The sequence below is a fragment of the Semicossyphus pulcher genome, unplaced genomic scaffold (genome assembly GCF_022749685.1).
Source record: "Semicossyphus pulcher isolate SPU_LCO1_2020_fin unplaced genomic scaffold, fSemPul1.0.p SCAF_18, whole genome shotgun sequence".
Classification (NCBI taxonomy): domain Eukaryota; kingdom Metazoa; phylum Chordata; class Actinopteri; order Labriformes; family Labridae; genus Semicossyphus; species Semicossyphus pulcher.
Genome location: NW_027211691.1, coordinates 17,688,745 through 17,711,331, shown reverse-complemented (window position 1 = coordinate 17,711,331; position 22,587 = coordinate 17,688,745). Strand labels below are relative to the sequence as shown.

The window sequence follows — 22,587 nt, the reverse complement described above, 5'->3', positions numbered from 1 at the left end:
TTGTTGACTGGCTGTGTGTGTGTGTATACAAGTCTGTGTATACATGCGTGTGAATGTGTAGTCATGGCTTACTTTTCGAGTGTCGTAATGTTCGCCCACCAGACATTTATTCTCCGTTATATTATATACATCCATGAATGTGTTGCCCAAATTAGTTTTGCTTTCTGATTGCGTTTTTCACCTCCAGATATCTGTTGAAATCTTTGTTTCCATATTGATTAACGAGGCGTTCAAAAGTCCCAATCATACCTTCATTGTTTCCAGGTTTGACGTGGCAGGACGACATCACCCAGCAGGTCATCTCCAGAGAGCTCTCCAAACTGAGGAGCGTCCCTCTCCGTCAGCCAAGCCCCCTGACCGCCTACAGCAGCTCCAGAGATCGCAAACTGAGGCCTGCGCACGACGAGCTGAACAGGAACCTCCACCGGTACCTGACGGGCCTCAGCTTCCTGCCGCACGCTGAGGACGAGGGACAAACGGGGATCCAACGAGCGGGAGCAGACGTTCAGGTAATGAGTTAGCAGTTCCTGGAGAACGTGACAGATTTAAGTTCAGCTGACTCGTCATGTCTTCTCAGGATCTAGCAGGTTAATGGTTGGAAAGACAAGCACATTTAAGAGGCAGAAATCTATCTATCTAGCTGCATTATGGGAAATGTAGGATCTGGCATCTTCAGAGCTGAATATGCGCTAAAGAGGCTAAAAGTCTAGATATCGCAGCCTCTATCGCCTCAATTATGGACAATTTTAACCTCTCAGGCAGCCTGAATATTAAGGAAGTGACTTATTAATATTCTGGTTTATGAAACTTACTGTGTTTTAATGCCACGATCTAAAAAGATGTCGCATGAAGGCTAAGAATACTGGCGCAGAGAGTAAACAAAACAACAAAGTTAGCTAAAATATGGAAGGGCCTCTTCCTATTCCTTTTGAAAGAGTCAGTATGTCTTTCACAGAGGTCGCCCTCTTGTCCCCTCACCCCTTTTGTTTCTGGCTTTCTGTTCTCCCCTCCCTCCCCCGCTGAGCAGGGACCCTTTTACACAAAGATCTCCCATCACCTCTTTACATTATTCAACCCTCATATTTAGGGTGGAAGCCCGGCTTTGTGTGAAACCTTCTCCGCATCCTTCATAGCGCGGCCGCTTCCTGCTGCTGTGTCAGTGCAGCCATAATGCAAAGTTGAAGAGTTCAGGACCTTCCTTATTGATGAGATGAGGTCCTTTGTTGTGTAGTGTGATGGAAAAAGGCAAACATGGTTAGCATGAATGGCAGAGAACCCCTGCCTCGCTGTACTAATGCCATTATGGCCTCTCAGTATGCCGGGTTTGGAAAGACTGACATTTTCTCTATATACATTTGAAGGACAGAAAATGGCACCAGGGGAGATAGCTCGTATTAGTGCAGCGGGGACAAGGATCATAATGCTGCTCAGTGGATCGGATATACTGTATGCTGAATGGAAGCGTGGGCTCTTATGAGTCACACCAGAAGAATGATTCCCGTCCTCACAAAGAAAGGACAAAATCACACATTTTGGTGCCAGTATTAAAACCGATAACAATGCCAAATAGTTAACAGGCCTCAGGATGTCTGTGTAACACGTACTTCTTCATGTGTCAAATATAAACTCATATGGCGAACTCTGAAATCAGATGACTCATATTTTTTTTCTTTTCAGATAGGGGGTTGCAGCTACTTCTCTGACAGACGGGGTGTGCTTTTAAAGTTTGTTGTGTTGCTGAAATGCATGAAATTACTCTCTGAGTGACACTATCTCATCTATGATTTCCATAATGTAATTTCCAAGGGCAGTTGTCTTTGATCTAGAATCCCCTATTCATATCCTGTCCTGTCTAGGCGAGCCCAGGTTTCTCCTCTTTTCATACTAAAGCCTGTCACAACAACGCTGACCCAGCACAACCCAGCTAAAAAAAAAAAAACTATTGCAGAGCTGAAGCTAGGTTGAAGATTAATCATGTGAAAGTTGTCATTTTAGCAAAAAAATATCTGCAGCCATGCTAGCAGCTCTGTGAGGCTCTGTTGGGCACAGGAGAGAGGTCTAAGTCTAATGCCAACCTTAGCAAGCTAACAGGTTCACAGTGGCAAAGCTAACGTAGTGATGTTTAGCAGGAACCTTTTTGTTTTTATCGGTGAAATGCTGGTTGAACATTTGCCATGTTCACCATCTCAGTTTAGCGTGTTAGCATGCTAATATGTAAGGGATAATGTATAGTGAACAGGTTGCGATAACAACTTGCTCACTATAAATTGCTGCTTATTACACGGCTATTTACTTAAATCAATTATCTGACATAAAATATTGATTTGGAAATTATTCTATGAATTTAAAAAATATTATATTTCCGTTTTCTTTTAAAATAGTCCGTTACACTCACAGTGGGAGCTATGTCCATGGTTAACACTAGCCTTCTTAAAGTGAGCTAACCTAGCTGTTATTACTCACATTCAAATTATCTAACCTCGCTGTTCTTACTCACATTAAAATGAGCTAACCTAGCTGTTTTTACTCACACTATATGGAAACATTTCAACTGATGGTGAACTAGGACACAGTGAACAGGACCGCAGGTATCAGCGCAGCACCTGATTGAGGTTTTCTGTCTCGTCACCGTCAGAGTCTGTTGACATTTTCTTTTCCATTCACCGTCCTTAAACATCGCTGTATCCCGTACTGTGTTCCATAACTTTTAGCCTTTATTCCTTTCTCTCCGCTGTTTTCTCTCTTTTCTTTTTTCCCTCTGTAAACAGACCAACCTATCAAATTTACCGGACTTCTTTCGGCGGATTGATACGAGAACAGTTAGTCCTCCGGATTGTGTGATAAGAGACGAATCCCTAGCAACGGTCTGTTCTTCATAGCAACGGTCTGTTATCGAGAAATAGCAGACCTCAGAAAGCCGTAATTAACCAATCAGAATCAAGTATTCAACACAGCCGTGTAATAATTGTTATTATCACTAGTACAACATGCAGCTAAGGCTGATGACAATGTCATTAGTTAAGCAGGTATTTGGTCATTAATTACAAATATACATTTTGATAAAATAATGAATGTGTGTACTAAATTTCATTTAATTCCAATTTACAGTTGTTTACACATTTTTATTATTTTACATATTTTCATGTTTATTTTTATTATCTTTTACTTCTTAATATTTTCACAGCAATCTATCCTTGTTTTTGAACTTAATAGCAGTCTATCCAGTAGAGATAGAGCTCAGTCTGCACCAAAGTGTTCCATCCTAAGAGCCACACTGCTAACTCATCTAAAAATTATATTTGACACATGAACAAATCCCTAAAAGTGGGGAATTCTGTGTTGCAGAATGAAGGCATCAAGTCTGACGACCATTTGGAGCCCAGCCGGTCAAAACCCCAGCAGGCCTGGAAGGAGACCACTCTCTACAGCCTCCATAAAGGAGACGGCCAACCTCCTGTCACCAAAGTCTTCACCAAGAGTGGAGAGGGCAGACACCCAGGATTCAGTAAAACCTTCTCGAACCAGGACGCAGAGAAGAGCAAGCTGCTGTCCAGCCAGCTGGAACGACTTCTCGCAGAGATACCGAGCACTAAGCAGGGCGGCCAAGGTGGAAAGGCTACGTGGCCTGAAGGAAAGCTCCACTACCTCAGCTACACCCGGCCAGCTCCCAGTGACCACGCAGAGCCGCAGTCTCAGGTGGCTTTTACCTCCAAAACCCAACGGCCCAATCTAGACCGACTTCTGCTCAAGGCCGGATCAAACCGACTCAAGGAGAAAGAGCCTCTTAGTGTCATGGACGGTAAGATATTTGCAGCACTATATTGCTGGTTTTTGGATTTGGGTTATAACTGTGCTTTCTTTTTTCTTCCTTACCTCTTCAGACCACATACAGAATATGATGAACCACCTGGGAAGACACAGAATCAACATGGAGGCTTTGATGGGCGACGATCTGGACCAGCTGGCTAAGGTCATGACAGGAACGCTGCAAGAGGTGCACGAGGAGCGGCCTGCGATTGGGGCCCAGCCAGGACCAGGAGCCACTGACTCCAGGGGGGACAAGGATGGGAACAGGAGGCCGGTGGCAGCCATGCAACTCAGTCAAGACCAGGGCGTGAAGTCGGACAAAGGGCAGGATCAAAACCAGGAAGAGAAACTGAGAATGAACCAGCAAGGTGGGTGACTCTTGTGTTGAGAAAGAGAAGTCGTCTTCGATATCATTTAATAAATGTTTTTGTACAATCCTGCCAAATCTATTTCTTAATGGTGTTTCATTTTGAGTCATAACTGTTTTTCCTCTGCTTGAAAAGAACTTGAGTTTTCACACAATCTGCTCACATACGTTGTGTTTGTTTCCAGGCCAACAAAGAGAGGATGCAGACAAAGAGCCTGTTGACAAGGTGAATTCAAAATTACTCTGCTCAAGCAACAAATTGGTTTCTCAGGGTGCGAGGCATGTCCTAACTTTATTCACTTTTGAAAGCTGCTTCAAACAGGTATGATTTGAAAGTTGTCCAGAAAACAAATCACTCATAAATTATAAGAACTTGAAAACAAACTTTCAACTGCCGGATTTTAGAAAATATATCGAGTGTTGTCTAAATTGAATAATTTAATTTAATGGAACTTTGAGAGACAGTGGATTTACACAATGCCATGAATCTTTTGTTTAGTCAGTAAGCGAGGCTCCTGAATGCCTCTTTTAATCATTTATAAGGAAAAACTCTCCAGTAGACCTTGGATTAGCACTCAACCTTAGAAATGTCAGTGAATGCAACACAAATTTCCCTAATAAAAAATAGATAAGTCTCTTTTCTAGCTATACATTTTCCTCTAAACTTAATAAACTACTTCTAAAATGAAAGTTAAAGTATTAAACAGGTAAAATAAATTACAAATGTTTTCAGTATATAAAGGGACATCTTCTTTTATACACAGCATGAAGTCTTTTTCTCCAAGCTGCTGGACTACCTCAACATGGAGCCCTTTGGTGACGCTCCAGAGGTCAACATGCGGCCAGCTGGCCTCCAGAAAATGGTCGGGCTGGAGAATGTCCAAAGCCGGACGACTCAGGGCCAAGTTCCCGTACTCCACCGCTGGGAGGGGAAGACCGTGGCAGAGCCTGCGAAAGAAGGCTCCACCCTGCGATTAACCGGTGGTGCAAAGGGGCCTGACGCCCAGGTGGACTCTGAGATCCAGAGCTGGATGCAGGGGCATCAGGCCCCAGCAGGGAAGAAGCAGCCGGAGGATCCGCAGAAGAAGGACATGAAAGTCAAAACTCAGCTGGTCCACGTGGGGGTGAAGGAGTTTTCCAGCAGAGGGAAGGACAGACACTTCGGCTACATTATCACCGGCTCAGAGTGAGTATGAATAAGATGTAAGGAATAATGTAGTGAGCAGGTCATTATTGTGAAGATAAACCCTGATTGGGTAACAGAGGGTTTCTGAATCAACCTGAAGGGTTTTATTTGCAGAATAAAGACCCACTTACTGTACGTTATCACACTTATTACAAGGCTACACACTAAAGATTAGTCATATGAATATGATTATCTTTATTTCCATAGCAACAGTGAGTTTTTCACTGACGCAGTCTGCTATTTAAGCAATAATTATACAAGCGGCAAATAGTAAAAATCCAAAACAGGTAACTGAAACTGGACTTTTGTTGCCAAGCAACCCAAACATTCCATGTCTACAGGTTACCACAGATCAGCTGTTTTACTTCATGTACATGTATGTTTGTTTTAATTTATCATCAAACAGTGAAATGAGAGTCTGCTGCGTGATCAATGTAGACCTACACGGTCTGCTGTGATGTTTAAGGGCCAGTTCGCTGATTTTCAACCTCGCCGTGTTTCAGATTCTGTACCGCTCTGAGCCATTCCCTACAGCGAAAACGGTAGTATTTCACTCCGGGGTCTCCCGCTGGGCCGTTCCTTTCAGAGGAAGGGGCGCAATGCACGCTTGGTGTTGTAGAAATGTAGAATGGGCGAAACCACAAGCTGTTTGTACAACTTTCTCCGCAGCTATGGCGCCAATTTAAAATATTATTGCTTTGACTGACAGTGGCAGTGGCTTTCTCCAGGGGCGAATTGCTCCTTTAAATAACAGTATTAAGAACGCGTGGCTGAGGCGGAGTGATATACAGAGTGAAAAGTCCCAGTGATGTTTTACTGTATATCAGCACTCATGTTGTATATTCAGAAATAACAGAATGCCATCATTGACCAATTAGAACTGAGTATTCAACAATGTAGTGTAACAAATATATATGTAGATATTAATATTAGACTGAGTCAGATTGTTTAACAATTATGAGATGTTATTATATTACTGAATTTTGTATCTATAATATATAGCCAAAAAGAGTGCCAACAATATTTAATATGATTATTCAGACTCTTATATACTTTCTAAATCATACTATTTAGAATCAGTAATCACATACACACATACAGCAAGAGGAACTTACTTATTTTTCTGTTAAATACAGGATGGGTGGCAGTTAAAAGTGACTGTTAGCACCTTAATTCAATAAGATTTTAAAAGGGGAATCTGACCATGGTTACCTTAGCCATTTTTATAGTATTGTAATGTGTGTTTTTGTATAGGATGGATGTGACAAACTAGTTTTTTATATAAATGGTATAGGACATTGGTTAGCGAAATGTACATAAAAATATTGTGACAAATAAATAAAATTGCAGATAAACAGCACTGCATTAAATTTCACAGTATAAAATAGAGAGACACACTGTGGCAGCAATCATTACAGACTTGTATTCAGTGTGGTTCTGTTTCATAATGTTGACAGCCCGGCAGTCGCCATCAATAAATTGATTTACTGTATGTCAATAACCTTTCACCTTAGTCATTGTCCTCGAAAACTTGCATGCAAAAAGCATCACCTTGTAAAAGCGACTCTCTCAGTCTTAAGTGCTTGTTATCATCTGACTCAGTGGTGTAGCTCACAGCTTCATATAATAGTTTATTGCTTCACCCACCAGTTGTCAGCCGCACCGCTGGACCGGTTTCAAGGCAGACTCATTTTACTTACCTTAATACCGAGCATATGTCTGCTTTGTTCGGTTACTTAAAACTGCCTTTATGAGATGCAATTTCTATCCAAACCACCCACATATTCACGTCTTTATGGAAAGGAATACTGTAGTTTGAAATCCTTAGTGTGTGCCGCACCTGATTACAATAGCAGGGATGATAAATCCCTCAGCGTGTGGGTATTACCGCGCCGTATTACCGCTTTAATGATGATACTTTGTCAGGAAGGGCAGCCAGGTTCTCTCTCTCTCCTCCTCTCACACCTCTCACTCAGCTCCGGCTCGGCAAAGATAAGTTCCTATCGACTGTGTCTTCGCCCCTGGCCCTCTCTCAAATCCCTTTATGGCGTTATCAAGTCCGATGTCAGTGGGTTGTCCTTCACCTGTTCAACACACGACAGCTCATAAAGGTCTGCTGGGTGCAATTTTTGTCACCTTATTGCCTCAAAATAGAATCGCAGATTAAGATGTAAACACAATATAGTTGAGTATGTGGCAGGGGAAAGAGACAGGTCACCTTCTGAGTAAAATATCTTCACCTCCTCCTCCCCGTCCATCCTCTGCTCACCGCGCGGACACCTATAGTTGGCCTATAGAGGCGCCTGCGTTTGCTGCAGACCTCATGATTGCACGGTTGTTATCCCCGGCTCCTCCGCACCCTGCAGAGAGGCTACGCAAACCTGCTTATCTGACAGCTCCTGACATTGTGGTGGAGGTAGTGGGGGTTTTAGGGAATAGCAGGGAGGTGGTGCTGGTGCTGGTGGGGGTTGGGGGGAGTGGAAAGGTATGGATAGAAGAGAAAGAGACAGAGAGAAAACCCAAGGGGAAAAGTGCTAGCATCAACAACCAAGTCACTCCTGGAGCTCTCCAGTTGCTGGAATTACCGCAGAGGGATGCAAACGTGTCTGGAATTGCTTTGGAGAATCTTTAACTTTCAAAACCCCTCAAAAAGTGGAGAAAAAGAACCACCCACACGCTGGTGGAGGGACTCAGTCGCTCCTGCACAGTACACAGTTCTGTTTCTGTTAGGAAAAAAAGCAGCTGTATTTTGGTGTCAAATGCAGGCTGAGGAAACAATATATTCAGCTTAATTTTTTACATAAAATCTCTATATTGCCACGGTGGCCCCTTTTCTTTTGACATCCCGCTCAGGAAGAGAAGCTAAAATAGGCTTATAATGTTGCAGCTACCTGTGTTTTGAATGCAGGTTTTATAAATATAGGAAAACTGATAGATAACTATAGTTTCACCTCCGCATTGACAACTAAGAAGGACAATGAATAGTGGAAATACAAAGGGACACTGGGCAAAATATAAAGATAAATCAGCACACTTGATAAGCTGCCATTTGAAAGCAGCTAAAGTTAGCATTCAACCATTTATAGCTAACATTACTGTTCGATAGTGTTAGGATACAATAGAAAAGGTGTATATTTCTAGCTAACGGTTATATTAGCTAGCTAACATAAGGCAGACAAAAGCTGACGGTAACATTCAACCACCTCCGAGCTAACAGTAATGTTAGGAGGTGGTTTAAAATTTACCTAGCTAGGAGGTGGTTGAATGTTAGCGTCAAGCTTGTCTGCATTATATTGTATCAATAGCTAACGAGTTACCATATGTTTTTACGTAAAATATGGCTACATGTCCCGATTGATTTTGTTTCCATCCATTTACTTTTTAGTTGCTGATGAATCAAAGGGGCGAAATTCCTAGCCAGCGGTAATCTAAGCTAGCTAAGAGTCACTTTAGCCAGCAAACGCTATGTTAGCTAGCTATGGTAATGTTAGCTAGTAATTGGTTGAAAGCGTACATTAGCTGTTGTGACTTAGCTGGCTAATGGGTTATTAAATATGTTGTTTTAACTAAAAGCATGGCTCGACAATTACAATTAGTTGGATATTCCTATATATTTACAGCAGTGGAATATTATGAAGCATTTCAGCTTCCCATCTATGACATGATGTCACAGGAAAATGGCCGCCTTGTAAAAATGTCTAAAAATTGTACTTTAGAGGCTGCTGAAAATCTGAAAAAAACTAATAATGTATGTCTACCAGGTGCTGGACAGAATTGGTTCCTAGTTTATTTCAAATTTCTCGGTTATTAAGTGGTAACACATTTTTAACAATGTCTCATTATGATCCATGACTTTTTGGTTGGTGTCACCTTGCAGTCACTTGGCAGTCTCAGTGATTCCAGGTTAAGCTGTCAGCAATAAAGTAGCTTTGTGTGTGTGTTTGTGTGCGTGTGTTTGCCCTTCTCATTTCCTCCATCCAGCCCGTCGGCCTGCAGATTGCCTTTGTTTGGTCTATTTCCTTGGCGATTTACTTTCTGAGTGAGAGAGCAGCCGCGGACTGAGCTGAGATGAGGCATGGCTTTATCAGACCACCATTACACTTCACCTCCATTCCATTTGCACCTTATTATTCTCATCTCACCGCGAGGGGAGCGTGCGTGGCCCCCGCGTGTTTGTGTACTTTGTGTTATCATGTTTTACTTTGAGCGGACGCACGCGCGAGAGGGGAAGAAACTGAAAGAAGAAAGATGAGAGAAGGGAAGGGAGGGAAAGGCGCGTCCATATGATACAGCCATTACACCTCATGCAGGTTCCATTTGCACCTTATTGTTTGTCTCATTGCCGGAAAAAAGCAGGTGATTTACCAAGCCTGAAGACGCAGCTGATCCCTTTTCCCTTGGCATGGCTCTTTGTGTGTTTGTTTGTCCGTCTGCGAGTGTGTACACGTGTGCGGTACATCCATTCAGATAGCTTTTGCTTGTGTGCAATGACCCATTTGTGGGTATGAATTGTGGCGGTATCTCCCTAAAAAAAATAGCATTTTAACGGCTGAATTGCCGCGTGTATCATTTACGGGTATGGACCTCCAAAATGTGACGCCCGGACTTCTTTGTGTCTCCCCTTTCAGCTCACTCACCAGCGAGCAGGGTTCGGACCTGATGGAGCGCCTGACGCAGAAGCTGAACCTCCACGCCGATGACCTCACCCAGCTCTCGTACGTACTAACACAAACCTCCCATTCACGCCCACATTGTCACAAATAATACATATTTCAAGCCATACATTGCACAAAGGATAATTGGCCACATTTGAAACAGTTTTGCTTTGTGCCTTTGAGTTGGAAAAAACAGAATGAAGGTTGTCCAGACGCTGCGAGGACTGTTTGTGTGAAAAATGCTGTGCCACACTCCCAGAGACTGTAGGCGTTTGTTGTTTTTCTGACCTTTCGGAAGGTTTGACTCCTCGCAGGGAGAGAAATCAGGCCTAATTACCTCCAGACACACACTGATGTCTCCATTGTATTCAAAACACTGCCTCGCCACTATTGTCGCTGTACGCCTTGTCAAAAAGAGAGCAGTCAGCTCATCAAACGCCTCTCAGTTAGAGGAAGGGAGAGACAGAGGAGCAGCAGTAGATCAGGAGCTGGAAGTAGAGAAAGTAGTCCAGCAGGAGGCGGTTAATATATTAATGAGCGGGCGAACTGTCCTTGAACCTGGGCTGGTTTGCAGCTTGTACCACAGTTCTGCTGTACATTCGGTGTCAGACCATGTAGGAGGCAGCGGAGACGTGTTCGCCTAAGATCTGACAAGCCTTTCAAGACGCTCCTGCAGGAGAAGTGAAGTCTGGGTGGTTCAGCTACACCAGCAGCATATGAACAAACCGAGCTCGGCGCACTGCAGTGTGCGGCTGCACTGTAACTGTAGACACAGCAGAGTCTGGCTCGGATAATAGCTACTGAGAGGGAAAAACTGTCACGAGTGTTCAACACACGGTGACCTCAGAATAAAAGCTCGGAGGATGAAGACGTTCTGATCTCCGCCTTTAAAGTCTTCTGGTTGAGTTTTGATGAGCAGGAACAGCAGGATATGTCATTGAGTTAAACTTGTTAATACACCCGTCATTTCATATCAGTCAGAATGATTAGTGTCACTGATGAATCACCAGTGACACTATTGCTCTGTACAATCAGCCATATGTCCAGTGGTGGAAGAAATACTCTGATACTCTACTCAAGTCAAAGTAGAAACACGTGCATACACAAGTATATGTTCTTTTTTGGCCTTTTATGCCTTTATTTATAGAGAGGACAGAGGATAGTGTTGGAAATAAGGGGAGAGACAATGGGGGATGACACATACACAAATCGTCGAGCCCAGGGGGCCGCTGCATCGAGGACTGTACCGCCGATTCAACCGCTGAGCTAAACTCGCGCCCCAAGTACAGACCCGGTACTTATTTAGCAAAAGCGGCGCCTGTAAGAGCGGTATAAATGTACTCTATACATTTTTAAATGTATGGACTGCTTACAAAGCGTTTTTTTCTAGCCTTTGCGACCACTTAAAGCTGCTTTGTCACATTCACCCTTTCACACACACACACATACACAGATGGCAGAGGCTGCTATGTGAAGTGCACAGCTGTCAATCAGTAATCACATTCACACACAGGGAGCAGTTTGGGGTTCAGTGTCTTGCCCAAGGACACTTGGACATGTAGTCTGAGGGAGCTGGGAATCGAACCTCTAAATTCTACACGGAGTAAATGACAATAAATGCTGTATTATGTTATCAGAATCAGGTTAATGCCAAGCAGGTTTACACATACAAGGAAGCAATTGAATTTAATGTCATTTTATTTTGATCTTGGATCTTTTTTTCTGACTCATATTGTTGTTGGAAAAACAGTCGTATTTATATCCTGATATTGATTGCAACCCTATCATGGTATGTCTTTACTCTCAGGAGGATACACACGCTTCTTTCTCTGACTTATGATATATCTGCTGCCATTGGATTTAAATATGTGAAGAAGTCATAATCTTTATATCCAGAACTTTTCTTCAGAATCAGTAACCCTGTAACAGCTGTCTGAACCTGCATGTGTACACTGCAGAGAGGAGCCGCTCATTCGGCTTACTTTCAATGCTGTCTCGGTCGTGTCTAAGGGAGGAGAGTCGGACTCTGGGGCCCCTAATGACCCCTGTTATCGATGGTACAAAAAAGTAATTAACAGGCAAACACATGTGAGATAAACAACTACTACTACTATACACAGATCAGCTTAGGTCATTGACAGAACCTACATTTCTGTACACACACGTAGGTGTTTGTATGTGTGTGGGAGTTTAAGGAAAAACGATAGGAGAAAATAAAGAGACAGGAAGAAAAATTATACTTACAATATCTTTATAACGAGAAAGAGAGAGACAGAGAGAAGAGTCAAAATTAAGGCTCCTAAGGGGCGTCTCTAGTTGGGTGTAAGGGGGGAAGAGGTGATGGTGTGGCACCAGGGCCGGTCAGACTACACTTTCATTTTTTATTATCCCTCACTAGTTTATTCTTTTATGTTGCTTCCGCTTCTCTTAGTCCTTTCATTCTTCGCCTTCTCTTTGCTTTAGTGTGTTTTAGTTTCCTGTAACAAACCATCGTATGTCAGGAGCAGATATGTTTGCACATCTGAATCTTCAAAATAAAAGAAGCTGTCAGATATATCTCTGAAATGGGCCCCACACTGGTTTAAGAGTAGAGTCGCACAAATGGGGATACTTAAGTACAGCGCTATGTAAATGTACTTCCTCCACTGCTGCATATGTCTGTAATCACAGTGCATTAAAGCTGTTAAGCCAGTGTAAAAGCCCCATAACAGACGCCTTAAAAGAAGCTTCTCCACGGTATTACACCTCATATTGATAAGAGCATTCTACACAGAAGACAAACACAGAAAACGTCCTGTTTGTCAGGCTTGTTTTGCCTCGTTCTCCTTCGCTCTTTACAAAGTAATGAAAGCGCATTTGTGTAGAAACAGCCGAGACGGAGGACGTGACGCGGGCCCCATTGTGCCTCTTGCTGTGTGGCCGCGGCAGGTGAGTGTCTGAAAGCCTGCGCCTGAATATGAGTCGGCTGGAGCGTACGAGAGCCGGGTCAGAGCGCGCCGACCTGCCTTCGCTTCTCGCTCGCTCTGATGAGCCCCGATAGGGAGGCTGGAGGGGAGATGCTCGAATGTGACAACAGGCGGGCGGGGAAGGATCCCAGACGCGGAATATGAGACGAGGAGGGCGACGGTTTGGGTGATGTCGAGATTTTCAGACGCTGAAGACAATTATGTTGGAGTCTGCTGCTGCGGTAATCAGCACAAGAAATTTGCTTTTCAAAATAAAAGAGTTTAGCGATGATGATGATGGGCTTATGTGCCCTTTTTCAGATGACGTAAGTGTTTTACCCGTCAGAAACACTAGGGGGAGTGGGATACACACTCAGAAATCCATCTTCACACACAGTCTGTACACACACACCCCCTGCCAATATCCCGCCAAACCAGCCTGCACACACACACTCATGTGTCCCAGCAGCAGAGCTAATATGAAGTCCAAGCTTACACATGCGATAATATAGGAGACAGTGTGAAGTCCTCCAGATACCTTATCCGTCTTAACTCCATCTCCCAACTGTGGCAGTAGATTTAAATCGGGTGTGTGTGCCAAATCACGTCTCTTCAATTTGAGATGCATCGAGATCTCTTGTAGGAAACCTTCGGCAGCGTAAAGATTGTGGAAATATTGACATTTACGCAAGCAAACAGAGCCCAGGTGAAGCATTAGAGAAGGACATATTTCTCTCAGAGTGTGTGTGTGTGTGCGCGATCATGTTCACAAATGCATCAGCGCACGGTCGGGTCCGTCTGTCTGGGAGTATCGGCTCATATATCGCCCCCAGGCCGAGTGAGTGTAGCAGCCTCTACAGCGGGCTGACTGATGGTGAGTGGGTCCGGGTCAGGGCACTCGCAGTCTGATGAATCTCCCTCTTACAGTCGTACAGTCTGCAGGAGGACAATAAAGATGTATGTACACTCACCAGGACTCAACTGTAATGGCTTAGTGATTGAGAGCTGAGGGGAAGGAACAAGTGGACGTCTCAACTAGGCATGTGGGTTCTTAGTCACGGCTTATGTAGGAGTTAAAGGTTCGGTTTTGGCCCTTATTCATCCATCCTTTGGTTTCGTAATTGTACAACACATGCAATATTTTAGGAGCTACTGCTTGACTTAAAAATAGTGTTTTTTATGTAAAGTTTAACATATTAAGACCTCAGGTGCATCATGTAAATGCACCTGATTCAGCTGCAGTCTCTGGCAGGTGGATGGTCCTACACAAGCACATGAATACAAGCACACTATCTCAAACATACATGACATTTAACAATTAAATTTCTACTAAATTACTACAACAATATAAAAGAGATTGCATGTAATGATGAACCTGAAAGCACCACCACCTGATTCTGTAGTTATTCTCAGAGTTAAAAACAGTCTCAACATATTGCAGGTGGTTGTTTTGGTTTTCTGACCTGCACCTTTAAGCTCACTCACACTTCTGTTCGCAGGTGCAGCAAGCAGCAGTTTTCAGTATAAAAGCGATGGAGTTCTAATGCACCTGGTCCACCTGTTCAGCTGCAAACAGCAGAAAGAGAAAGTTAGCAATAAGCTTTTGAACAAAAAGGAACATTTACAGATATTTCCCTTAAGAGGTGGTGGAGACCAAAACTAGAGGTAAAAGAAAGCGATTATTCGATTCACTTTTGATGTACAAACACACGACTCCAAATAGTGATATCGCCGCTGCGTATGCAAGTGAGCAACTCTTTTCTTACAACAACTTTTTTGTGTTTAAATGTCATTTCTGCTGCCACCAACCGGCAAAAAAAATGATGTTTAAAATCTGTTTAACTATGAAGTATATTCTACTTTTTTTATCGCTGATAATTTAATTGGAAGCTGAACAGATCCATCTTTTTGTATGTAATATTTATGTTTAGGAAGTTTTTCCATGAATTACTTTATAAGAAATAAAAAAAGACGTGCTGAAGTGATTATTATGGCATTACAGTGAAGTCCTTTCAAATCTACAAATCTGTATTAACATGTAACAAAATGTAACGAAGAATCAATGCTTTACAAAAAATAGCATTTTTAGACCTGGACTTTGTCTTCTAATGAGCGCGAAAGACTTAATGGGCCAGTGCAGTAGGATTCTGTCAGCCTCTTTCAAATCAAATTCTTTAAATATTTTCCACAATTGGGTGTCTGTATTTTTCTTAACATTGAATATGGCTGCATGAGAGTCAAGAAAAACCAAACTTGATTCCACAGAATTGATCAAAAAGTTGATGTCTACCGTGCATCCCATATGCAGAGGCCGCAGTCATCGATGCCCAGGTTCGACTCCCACCCTCGGCCCTTTGCCATGAGTCACCCCCACTCTCTCTTCCCCTGTTTCCAACACTATCCACTGTCCTCGCTCTCTGAATAAAGGCATATAAAGTCAGTAAATAAAAGAATATTTAAATGGAGACCACATAAAACACTAAAAGTACTTAACAGGATACAGATTTCCACCGTGTGGATGTCATCACTCATGATATCCTCACTCACTGGCCTTTTTGGATTTGAGAACCCGGGAGGTGATGCATCTGACTCCTGCACTGATCATTTGCTCACTCGTGCCATGTGCTCATCTCCAGTATCTCATTCCAGCCTTCAGGATTAAACTGATTGGCCCGTCGGGGAACGACAATTACAGCTGAAAACAATGCGCCATATTTGTCACTGATTGGCCCCAACTGGGTCTTCATCATTCCTCGTGACTCATTGTTGCTAGTTCAAACTTGTTTTGAAAGACAACCCTCCCTTAGACCATGAAGTCACGGATTATTGTTCTTCAAGCCGTCAAAAATGTGATTTTAGGAGGATATAGCAGACATGAGTATGACTTTCCCTTACAGATTGCTTCAAAATACCCAGTTTTTCCTGACCACTGCTGGGAGTTCTTGCAGAGTCTGGTGGGGTTGTTAGATTTCATTTCATGGCCAACCTCAGCAACCTTAAATATTTATTCTGCTACAGGGAGAGAAGTCTGTTGCTGACTCCTGACCAGACGGAGGAGAGTATAGGCACAGGGAGGACAGGCAGGTTAGTGTAGGAGGAAACAAGGTGCGCAGCTGATCACTGTACTTTGGTCTTTGGCCAGGAGAATTTATGATGAAATACGGCACCGGGTACTTTAAGGCTTCTCAATGCAGTCTTATCTCTGAATTCAATTTTAGCGTTGAATGTAAAGTTGCAAATAGTACAAAATTTAGGAAACTACGCTTCTTTCCTTTTAGCTTTTCTTTGTTGAAGCAGCAACCGGTTAGCTTAGCTTAGCACAAAGGCTGGAAGTAAGAGGACAGCTTGTCTGAAGGCCAAAAAAATCCATCTATCAACACCTCCCACACTTACAGATTAACAGATAACATCTCGTTAGCTTAAAGTGCTCAAAAACTGGGGCGAAAATACGTCACATTTCAGTTTTACGGGAAGTGTATGGGACTATTTCTTGGCCTATTTTAGACTACCGGTTGCTGCCTGTGTTGACAGCTGGGTTGCTTAAGCTAAAATAGAAGTGTATTGTAGACAATGATAGGTTGAAACCCAGTCACAGGGATAAAAAAGACTTCAGGAAGAGCAAGACTAGCTGTTTTGGTCTTTATGCTAAGCTAGGCTAACCAACTCCAGCTTAGCATATAGACATATGTGAGTTTGGTATCGATCTTCTCGTCTAAAAAACGCAAATAAGAATGTTTCTCAAATTGTCTGACTACTCCTGCTCATTTAGCTCGTCTTTTTTCTGTTTTTCTGCAGCGTTTTGGGCCCAGCGATGACCTTCAGAATCGGCCCCAACCCTAAGAACATATCCACTGCAGATCTGGTTCAAGTTGCAGGTAAGAGTGCCCTCATTTTCTTTGTATATCATCTATCAACCAATAATCCTGCCGTCATTGCGATTCATCTCATTTTCACTCGCCACACCGCTCTGTCACGTCTGCGCTTCAGTAAATGAGAACACAGATTAGAGTCTCCAGATACAGTAGATAGGACCGTGTTCATCTTGTTCAGACAAACCCCCGTCCCAAAGAAGATTATCAACAGTGTGTGATGACAGATGACCATCAATTACGGAGATGATGAGTCCAGTGTGCACACTTCTCTTGTCTACACACACACTCGTACAGGGTGCAGGATGCTTTATTTGGACTTCTATTATGTCAAACATCCTGACAGGTTGAAACAGGTCTGCACCAGCCAATCACTTAGAGTGTATATTCCTGTGTGTGTGTGTGTATGCGTATGTGTGTGTGTGTGCACTTGTTTGATGTAGACTGATGGAGAGCTGTCACCCACAGAAAAGGAGGGTTGTCAGTATGCACTGCCTCCGCTCCCCTGTTCATTGTCTGCACTCCGATCTGCCCTGCGTTGGTGTCGGTGTGTGTGTGTGTGTGTGTGTGATGTGTGTTTGTGTGTCTATGTCCTTGCTTTGGTCGGAAATGACTTTGAGAAGCACAGCAATACTCCCAACAGTCAATATCATCCAATATCACCCCACTGGAATCAACATGGTGGTGTTGTTATTGGCTGAAATGTGTTGCTGCTCTAGTTTTTTTCTGCGCGGCGACATTTTTTGGCACCAACTCGTTTCCTATTAAGGACGGCTGATGATACAGATTTACCGCAAGAAAGGTTAGGCCGCGGGTTGAGCTTTGGTTCAGTGGTTTAGAGTGTCGGAAAACAGTATTTATCCCACACAGTCATCCCAGTTTTCCAATGTTTGCTTTACAAAATGAGCAAATATAGCAGCCACTGTAGATTAACCTCCATGCATGAGGTGTAATAATTATACTGTATCATAACATCCTTTCTTTTTACTCTTTCTAATCCATCTATTTTCTACTTCTTCATCCTCTTTTTTCCCCTCCTCTCTTGTGTGACTGACTTTGATGAGGTGGCGTGGGGTGAGAGCTAATGACAGGCGTGAGCACGGCTGAAATGTCACACCAAATGTTAAGTCAACATGATCATCAGCCTGACCCGTGTTGATGAATTATGAATACCTCCCACCTGAATAGTGATTTGTGAAAGGCGACAGAAGGAGCCTTTCAAACTACTTATGGTTTTGGATGCATCGTTGTTGTCCTCGTTCAGTCCCCACACACAATAAAAATGTCTGAGTGCTTAAGTTCTCTGTTTTTAAAGCCACATTTGAGCCTCAATTGAACTTACAACAATTCCTGTTGAAGCTTCATCCTCTGCCCCCCTCCTATCTTGTTGCCCCCCACTATAGTGTGAAGTGGAGTGGACTTCCAGCTCTCTTCTGCTGTTAAAAACAATGTGGACTGAAAACAAAAACTCTCCTTTTAGTAAAGCCGACCGATATATCTGACCGATATTATCAGGCCAATATTATCAGGCCGATATTGGCCCATCATGATATATGTGTATCGGCATTTATCAGTCCATCCATCCATTATCTTCCACTTATTCGGGGCCTGGTCGCAGTGGCAGCTCTCCCCAGCGACGTTTTCCAGCTCCTCCTGGGGCATTCCGAGGCTTTCCCAGGCCAGACGGGATATATAATCGGCATGTATGTGTTCCAACCATAGACTGTATAAAAAGATGGACGACATGACAGCTCCCTATAAGTGAAGCCAAAACATTTCAGGCGCCCCCTGCTGACTGGCTGCAGTATAGGTCATAAAGCCTGCCTCCTCCATGTTAACAGGTGGGACATGGGTCAAACTATAAAATCAAAATACACGCCCGATCAATTATTCTCAAACATGCGCCTATCACAGGGGCTATTTTGGCATCAATTACGTACAACGGGAGCAGATGGAGACGAGTTGTCCATCTATATATACAGTCATTGGTTCCAACATGTGCTGATATCAACCTTTTTTGCATATATAGTGCAAAAATACAATTCTTATTGTGACTTATAAAAGCTGTCATCACATAGTTTTTCCAACAGAGCAAGCTTTGGCTCCATAATTTAGGAATTCTCTCAGCACTGTCTTCAGCACATGTATCATAGTTAAAAAGATGGCGGTATGCACTAAAACTGGCTGAAAATGTATGTAACTCGGCCTTGAATTGTTGTGTTAGTTATGTATTGATGCACACTCTACATTATAAAGGTCTATTCTTTCTTTCCAGCTTAAAAAAACACTATATCGGCCGGCATATTGCTAAGCTGTGAATTTTTCCATTCAAATATCGGTATCAGTATCGGCCTCGTAAATTTATATCAGTCAAGCTACCTTTTGAAATTCTCTTCTAGCTACATTCCAGCTCCAGAAACGCATGCATGACATTGAAATCAACACAATTGGTGTAGTTATCTCAAAGTGTCACCAGGTTTTGGAACTACAGCACGCTTTAAGGTATCCGAAAATCAAACTGACACCCACATGCAGTGGCCACCTGGGTAATCCTGGTTGACCGTTGCCTTGTGTGACTGTGCATAATGACGTGGCCTCTTAATGAACTCATCAAAACCCCTGCTGTATTCTGCTCTCGACCTGCCGCTGAGAGCCCGCACAGCATGCTTTATAGCAGCCATTACACTGGAAACCCAAGAATTTAGAAAACTGTGGTTTATTCAGCAAATATGTTCTTCTAAATAGCTGATTAGTTACCATTAAGTTAGTAGAAAGCATGTAAATGTATTTGTAAAGCTCCTTGCACGAGACGATGCCACAAAATGCTTCACAAGCCATTCACAATGCCAACATGAATTATGACGAGTAGATTTCAAGGCACAGCGTATAATTTCTGCTACCTGGAGTTCCTTCAATCAAAGCAATAACAATGAACATATTTTTGGTTTCACCCATTCTACATTCCTACAACACCCAGTGTGCATTGCGCCCCTCACTCTGAAAGGGGACAAGAAAAACTAAAGGGGAAAAGAGCGATGCTGGAGTGAAATTCTACCATTTTCCATACGACGAGAATATACCGGTGGATCCGGTGGAAGTGTAGTTTAGCAAGCTCCCTGGCCTCCGCCAGATGACGTGTTTGACGTAGTCTGACGGAGGTTTTCCAGAGCCCATTGGAGAAGAGGATAGCGTCCTCAAAAGGCACTGAGCGAAATTGCTTTTTTTCCTACCATAATGGCATTAGCTCCCCATAATAGCATGATAGGACTGAGGTTGAAAATCGGTGAACTGGCCCTTTAACAATGAATTACCAATGGAAATCTATGTGGATATGTAGAATTTAGGCTTTTGTAACGTTAGCTGTTCATGTAACAAAAACCTTTGCGTAAAAAGTTCATTTACTTCCGTCCTCACTCTCTGAACTATCACCTGATTTTTCCCATGTTTCCCCTTGAAGACTAGTGGCAACCAAACAGAACCTTTAATCCTTAAGTACGTACACATTACAACTATATTTATGTGCTCATGTCTATTAGTTGTTTTTAACAGAAGTGGAACAAGAACCGAGACTTTCTATCACCTTCCTGACAAAACCAACGAGGGCAACTACAGATTAAAATCTGACATCAGTTTCTTTATAGAGTTTTAAAGCCACTTTAAAGACATTTTGAGGATTGAATCAGATATATATTTGGGCCAATGCCATTTTTGAACAAGGATGTGGGTTCAATGTCAAGAAAACTAGAGGAGGTTTTCATATAACATACAAGGTAAACTCTTGTAGTGAAATTGAAGAAAAATTCTTGGCCTGGAAGAGCAAGGTAATAATCTTACCAACAGCAAAGGAGAGAGAATTCTTGCAGTTTTTAACTAGTATTTTACCTGTATTAATTTCGAGGTTAGAAAAGTAGGAAGCTCTGGCATCATTAAACAAGTTGTTAAAAGAGATCAGAAGTTCAGCTCTGGACTCTGCGACAGGTTTGTTTCCAGCACATCTGGGCACATGTTTTCATTATTGATATTTCTGCCGTTGATCTGCTCGACTTGAAGATAAGTGTTACAAGTTGTGAAAGCCAAAGGTAACATTTAGACATTTCTTACTCTGTCTCAACGACAACCCCAAAACTAACCTTAACTTTTCACGTAGATGAATCCTGTCAGACTCTGGTTGTTTCAAAGTCCACCATTTCAGCTACCTGCGGGTAGCTAACGATTGCTATGGGGGAAAACAAAACCCCACCCTCTCCCTGTTTTGGTTCAATTCAATTCAAATCAAAGAACTTTATTCATCCGTAGGAAGCTTCATTTGTGTAAAGGCAACAGTGCATACATGACACACAACAGGAAAGACTACTGTAGTCTGCGCTACTAGCTTCCTGCGTTTAGCTAACGACAGTTGTCCGGGAAAACGAAAACCCCACCCTCTTCCTGTTTTGGTTCAATTCAATTAAAAAAAACTTTATTTATCCGGATCGACGCAAACAAAGAGGTTATGGTGGCAGTTTAAACTGTAAACTCGTTTTGTTTTGTCTCTTTGTTTTGTTGCCACCAGGAAGAATAAGTTAGCTGGTAAGTAAGTTAGCTGGTTGCAAAACGGTTAAAGCATTTTCTTTTCAGCCGTAAAATCTGGTCTTCATTTTCCCAAGTGATCATAACCGGAACCAATCTGAACGCAGATAGTGTTATTATCGCCTAGCCATTACATTGTACAATCAACATTTACTTCATAATGATAAATCTTTACATTGAAAGAGCTTGAAGCACAAATTTGTTTAGCATTTAAGCTAAATTAATGTCCGTCATAAACACAAACATTGTACATCTACTGTGCTATAATTAGTTTATATGTGTTACACTTGTACACACATACTGTACACGTACTTTCAGACGCAGCTATATTTTGAACATGTACTGGTGTTGCCTTCACTGTACTCTTGAGCGCCTAAAGGAGGCTCATACAGCTCTGCTACATTCTGCTGTCCATCTCTCTGCCCATCACTCCTATTTGATGTGTTCAATGGACACAGAATAGACAAAGAGACTCGGTTGAAAGGCATGGACAGTATAGAGGAGATTTGATAACTCATTGAAAAGCATCTTTTGGGCAGCAGGTTCTTAGCGGCTGTGTGGTGAAAGGCCTGCTGGGAGGTCTGACTGTATTAGTGGAGGTAGAGGCTCTTGTGTTCTGCTCAACTGGAAAACCGCAGGACAAAGACCCGCACTGCCTAATCCCTGCTCGGCTGCAAAACAAAAGAGAAAGCTGCTGCTTTATCAAAACTACAAGGCATTCTGTGTGTCCGCGTTTGTGTGCGCGTGTGCGGATGTGTGCGCAAGTTTGTGTGGTGATACTTTTTTTTTTTTTTTTTTGCAGCTGTGTTCATGCTGTGCCAAGAAAATGATTTATTCAATATTTGATGAAGTGGCAGCCAAGCTGTTAAAACCAATGTTGAAACGTGTTGTTTCGAGCTGCTCTTCTTTTTGCCCGCTCGCTTCCTTCTCAGGCTCCATGTGATTTCTGAAGATGTAAATCACCTTCAGTTGTGGGAAATTTTGATCTGCAGAGCTGCCTTTTCTCAGTTAAAAGCAACATTTTTTAAGTGATGATGGATTTGATCCGCTGTTACGTGTTTGTGCACTTCACAGCGAGTAGGTGGATTTATGCGTCGGGCGGCTGTTTTTGCTTCGTTAAGTGTCTCTAATTACATCCTGCCATTATTATTTTTTTAAGTGATGGTATAGACGTGTTTTGATGGATCAT

At 42.7% G+C, this 22,587-nt stretch overlaps 1 protein-coding gene across 1 annotated transcript in view; it reads left to right on the top strand.

Annotated features, from left to right (window-relative positions):
* Positions 1-22,587, top strand: part of ptprn2 (protein tyrosine phosphatase receptor type N2) — a 137,689-nt gene that overhangs the window by 33,658 nt on the left and 81,444 nt on the right. Inside the window, exons 4-10 of the mRNA XM_069667372.1 lie at positions 265-509; positions 3,346-3,799; positions 3,882-4,175; positions 4,360-4,400; positions 4,939-5,360; positions 9,989-10,075; positions 16,756-16,835. Coding sequence (XP_069523473.1) covers positions 265-509; positions 3,346-3,799; positions 3,882-4,175; positions 4,360-4,400; positions 4,939-5,360; positions 9,989-10,075; positions 16,756-16,835 — 1,623 coding nt within the window. The remainder of the gene's footprint in view (positions 1-264; positions 510-3,345; positions 3,800-3,881; positions 4,176-4,359; positions 4,401-4,938; positions 5,361-9,988; positions 10,076-16,755; positions 16,836-22,587) is intronic.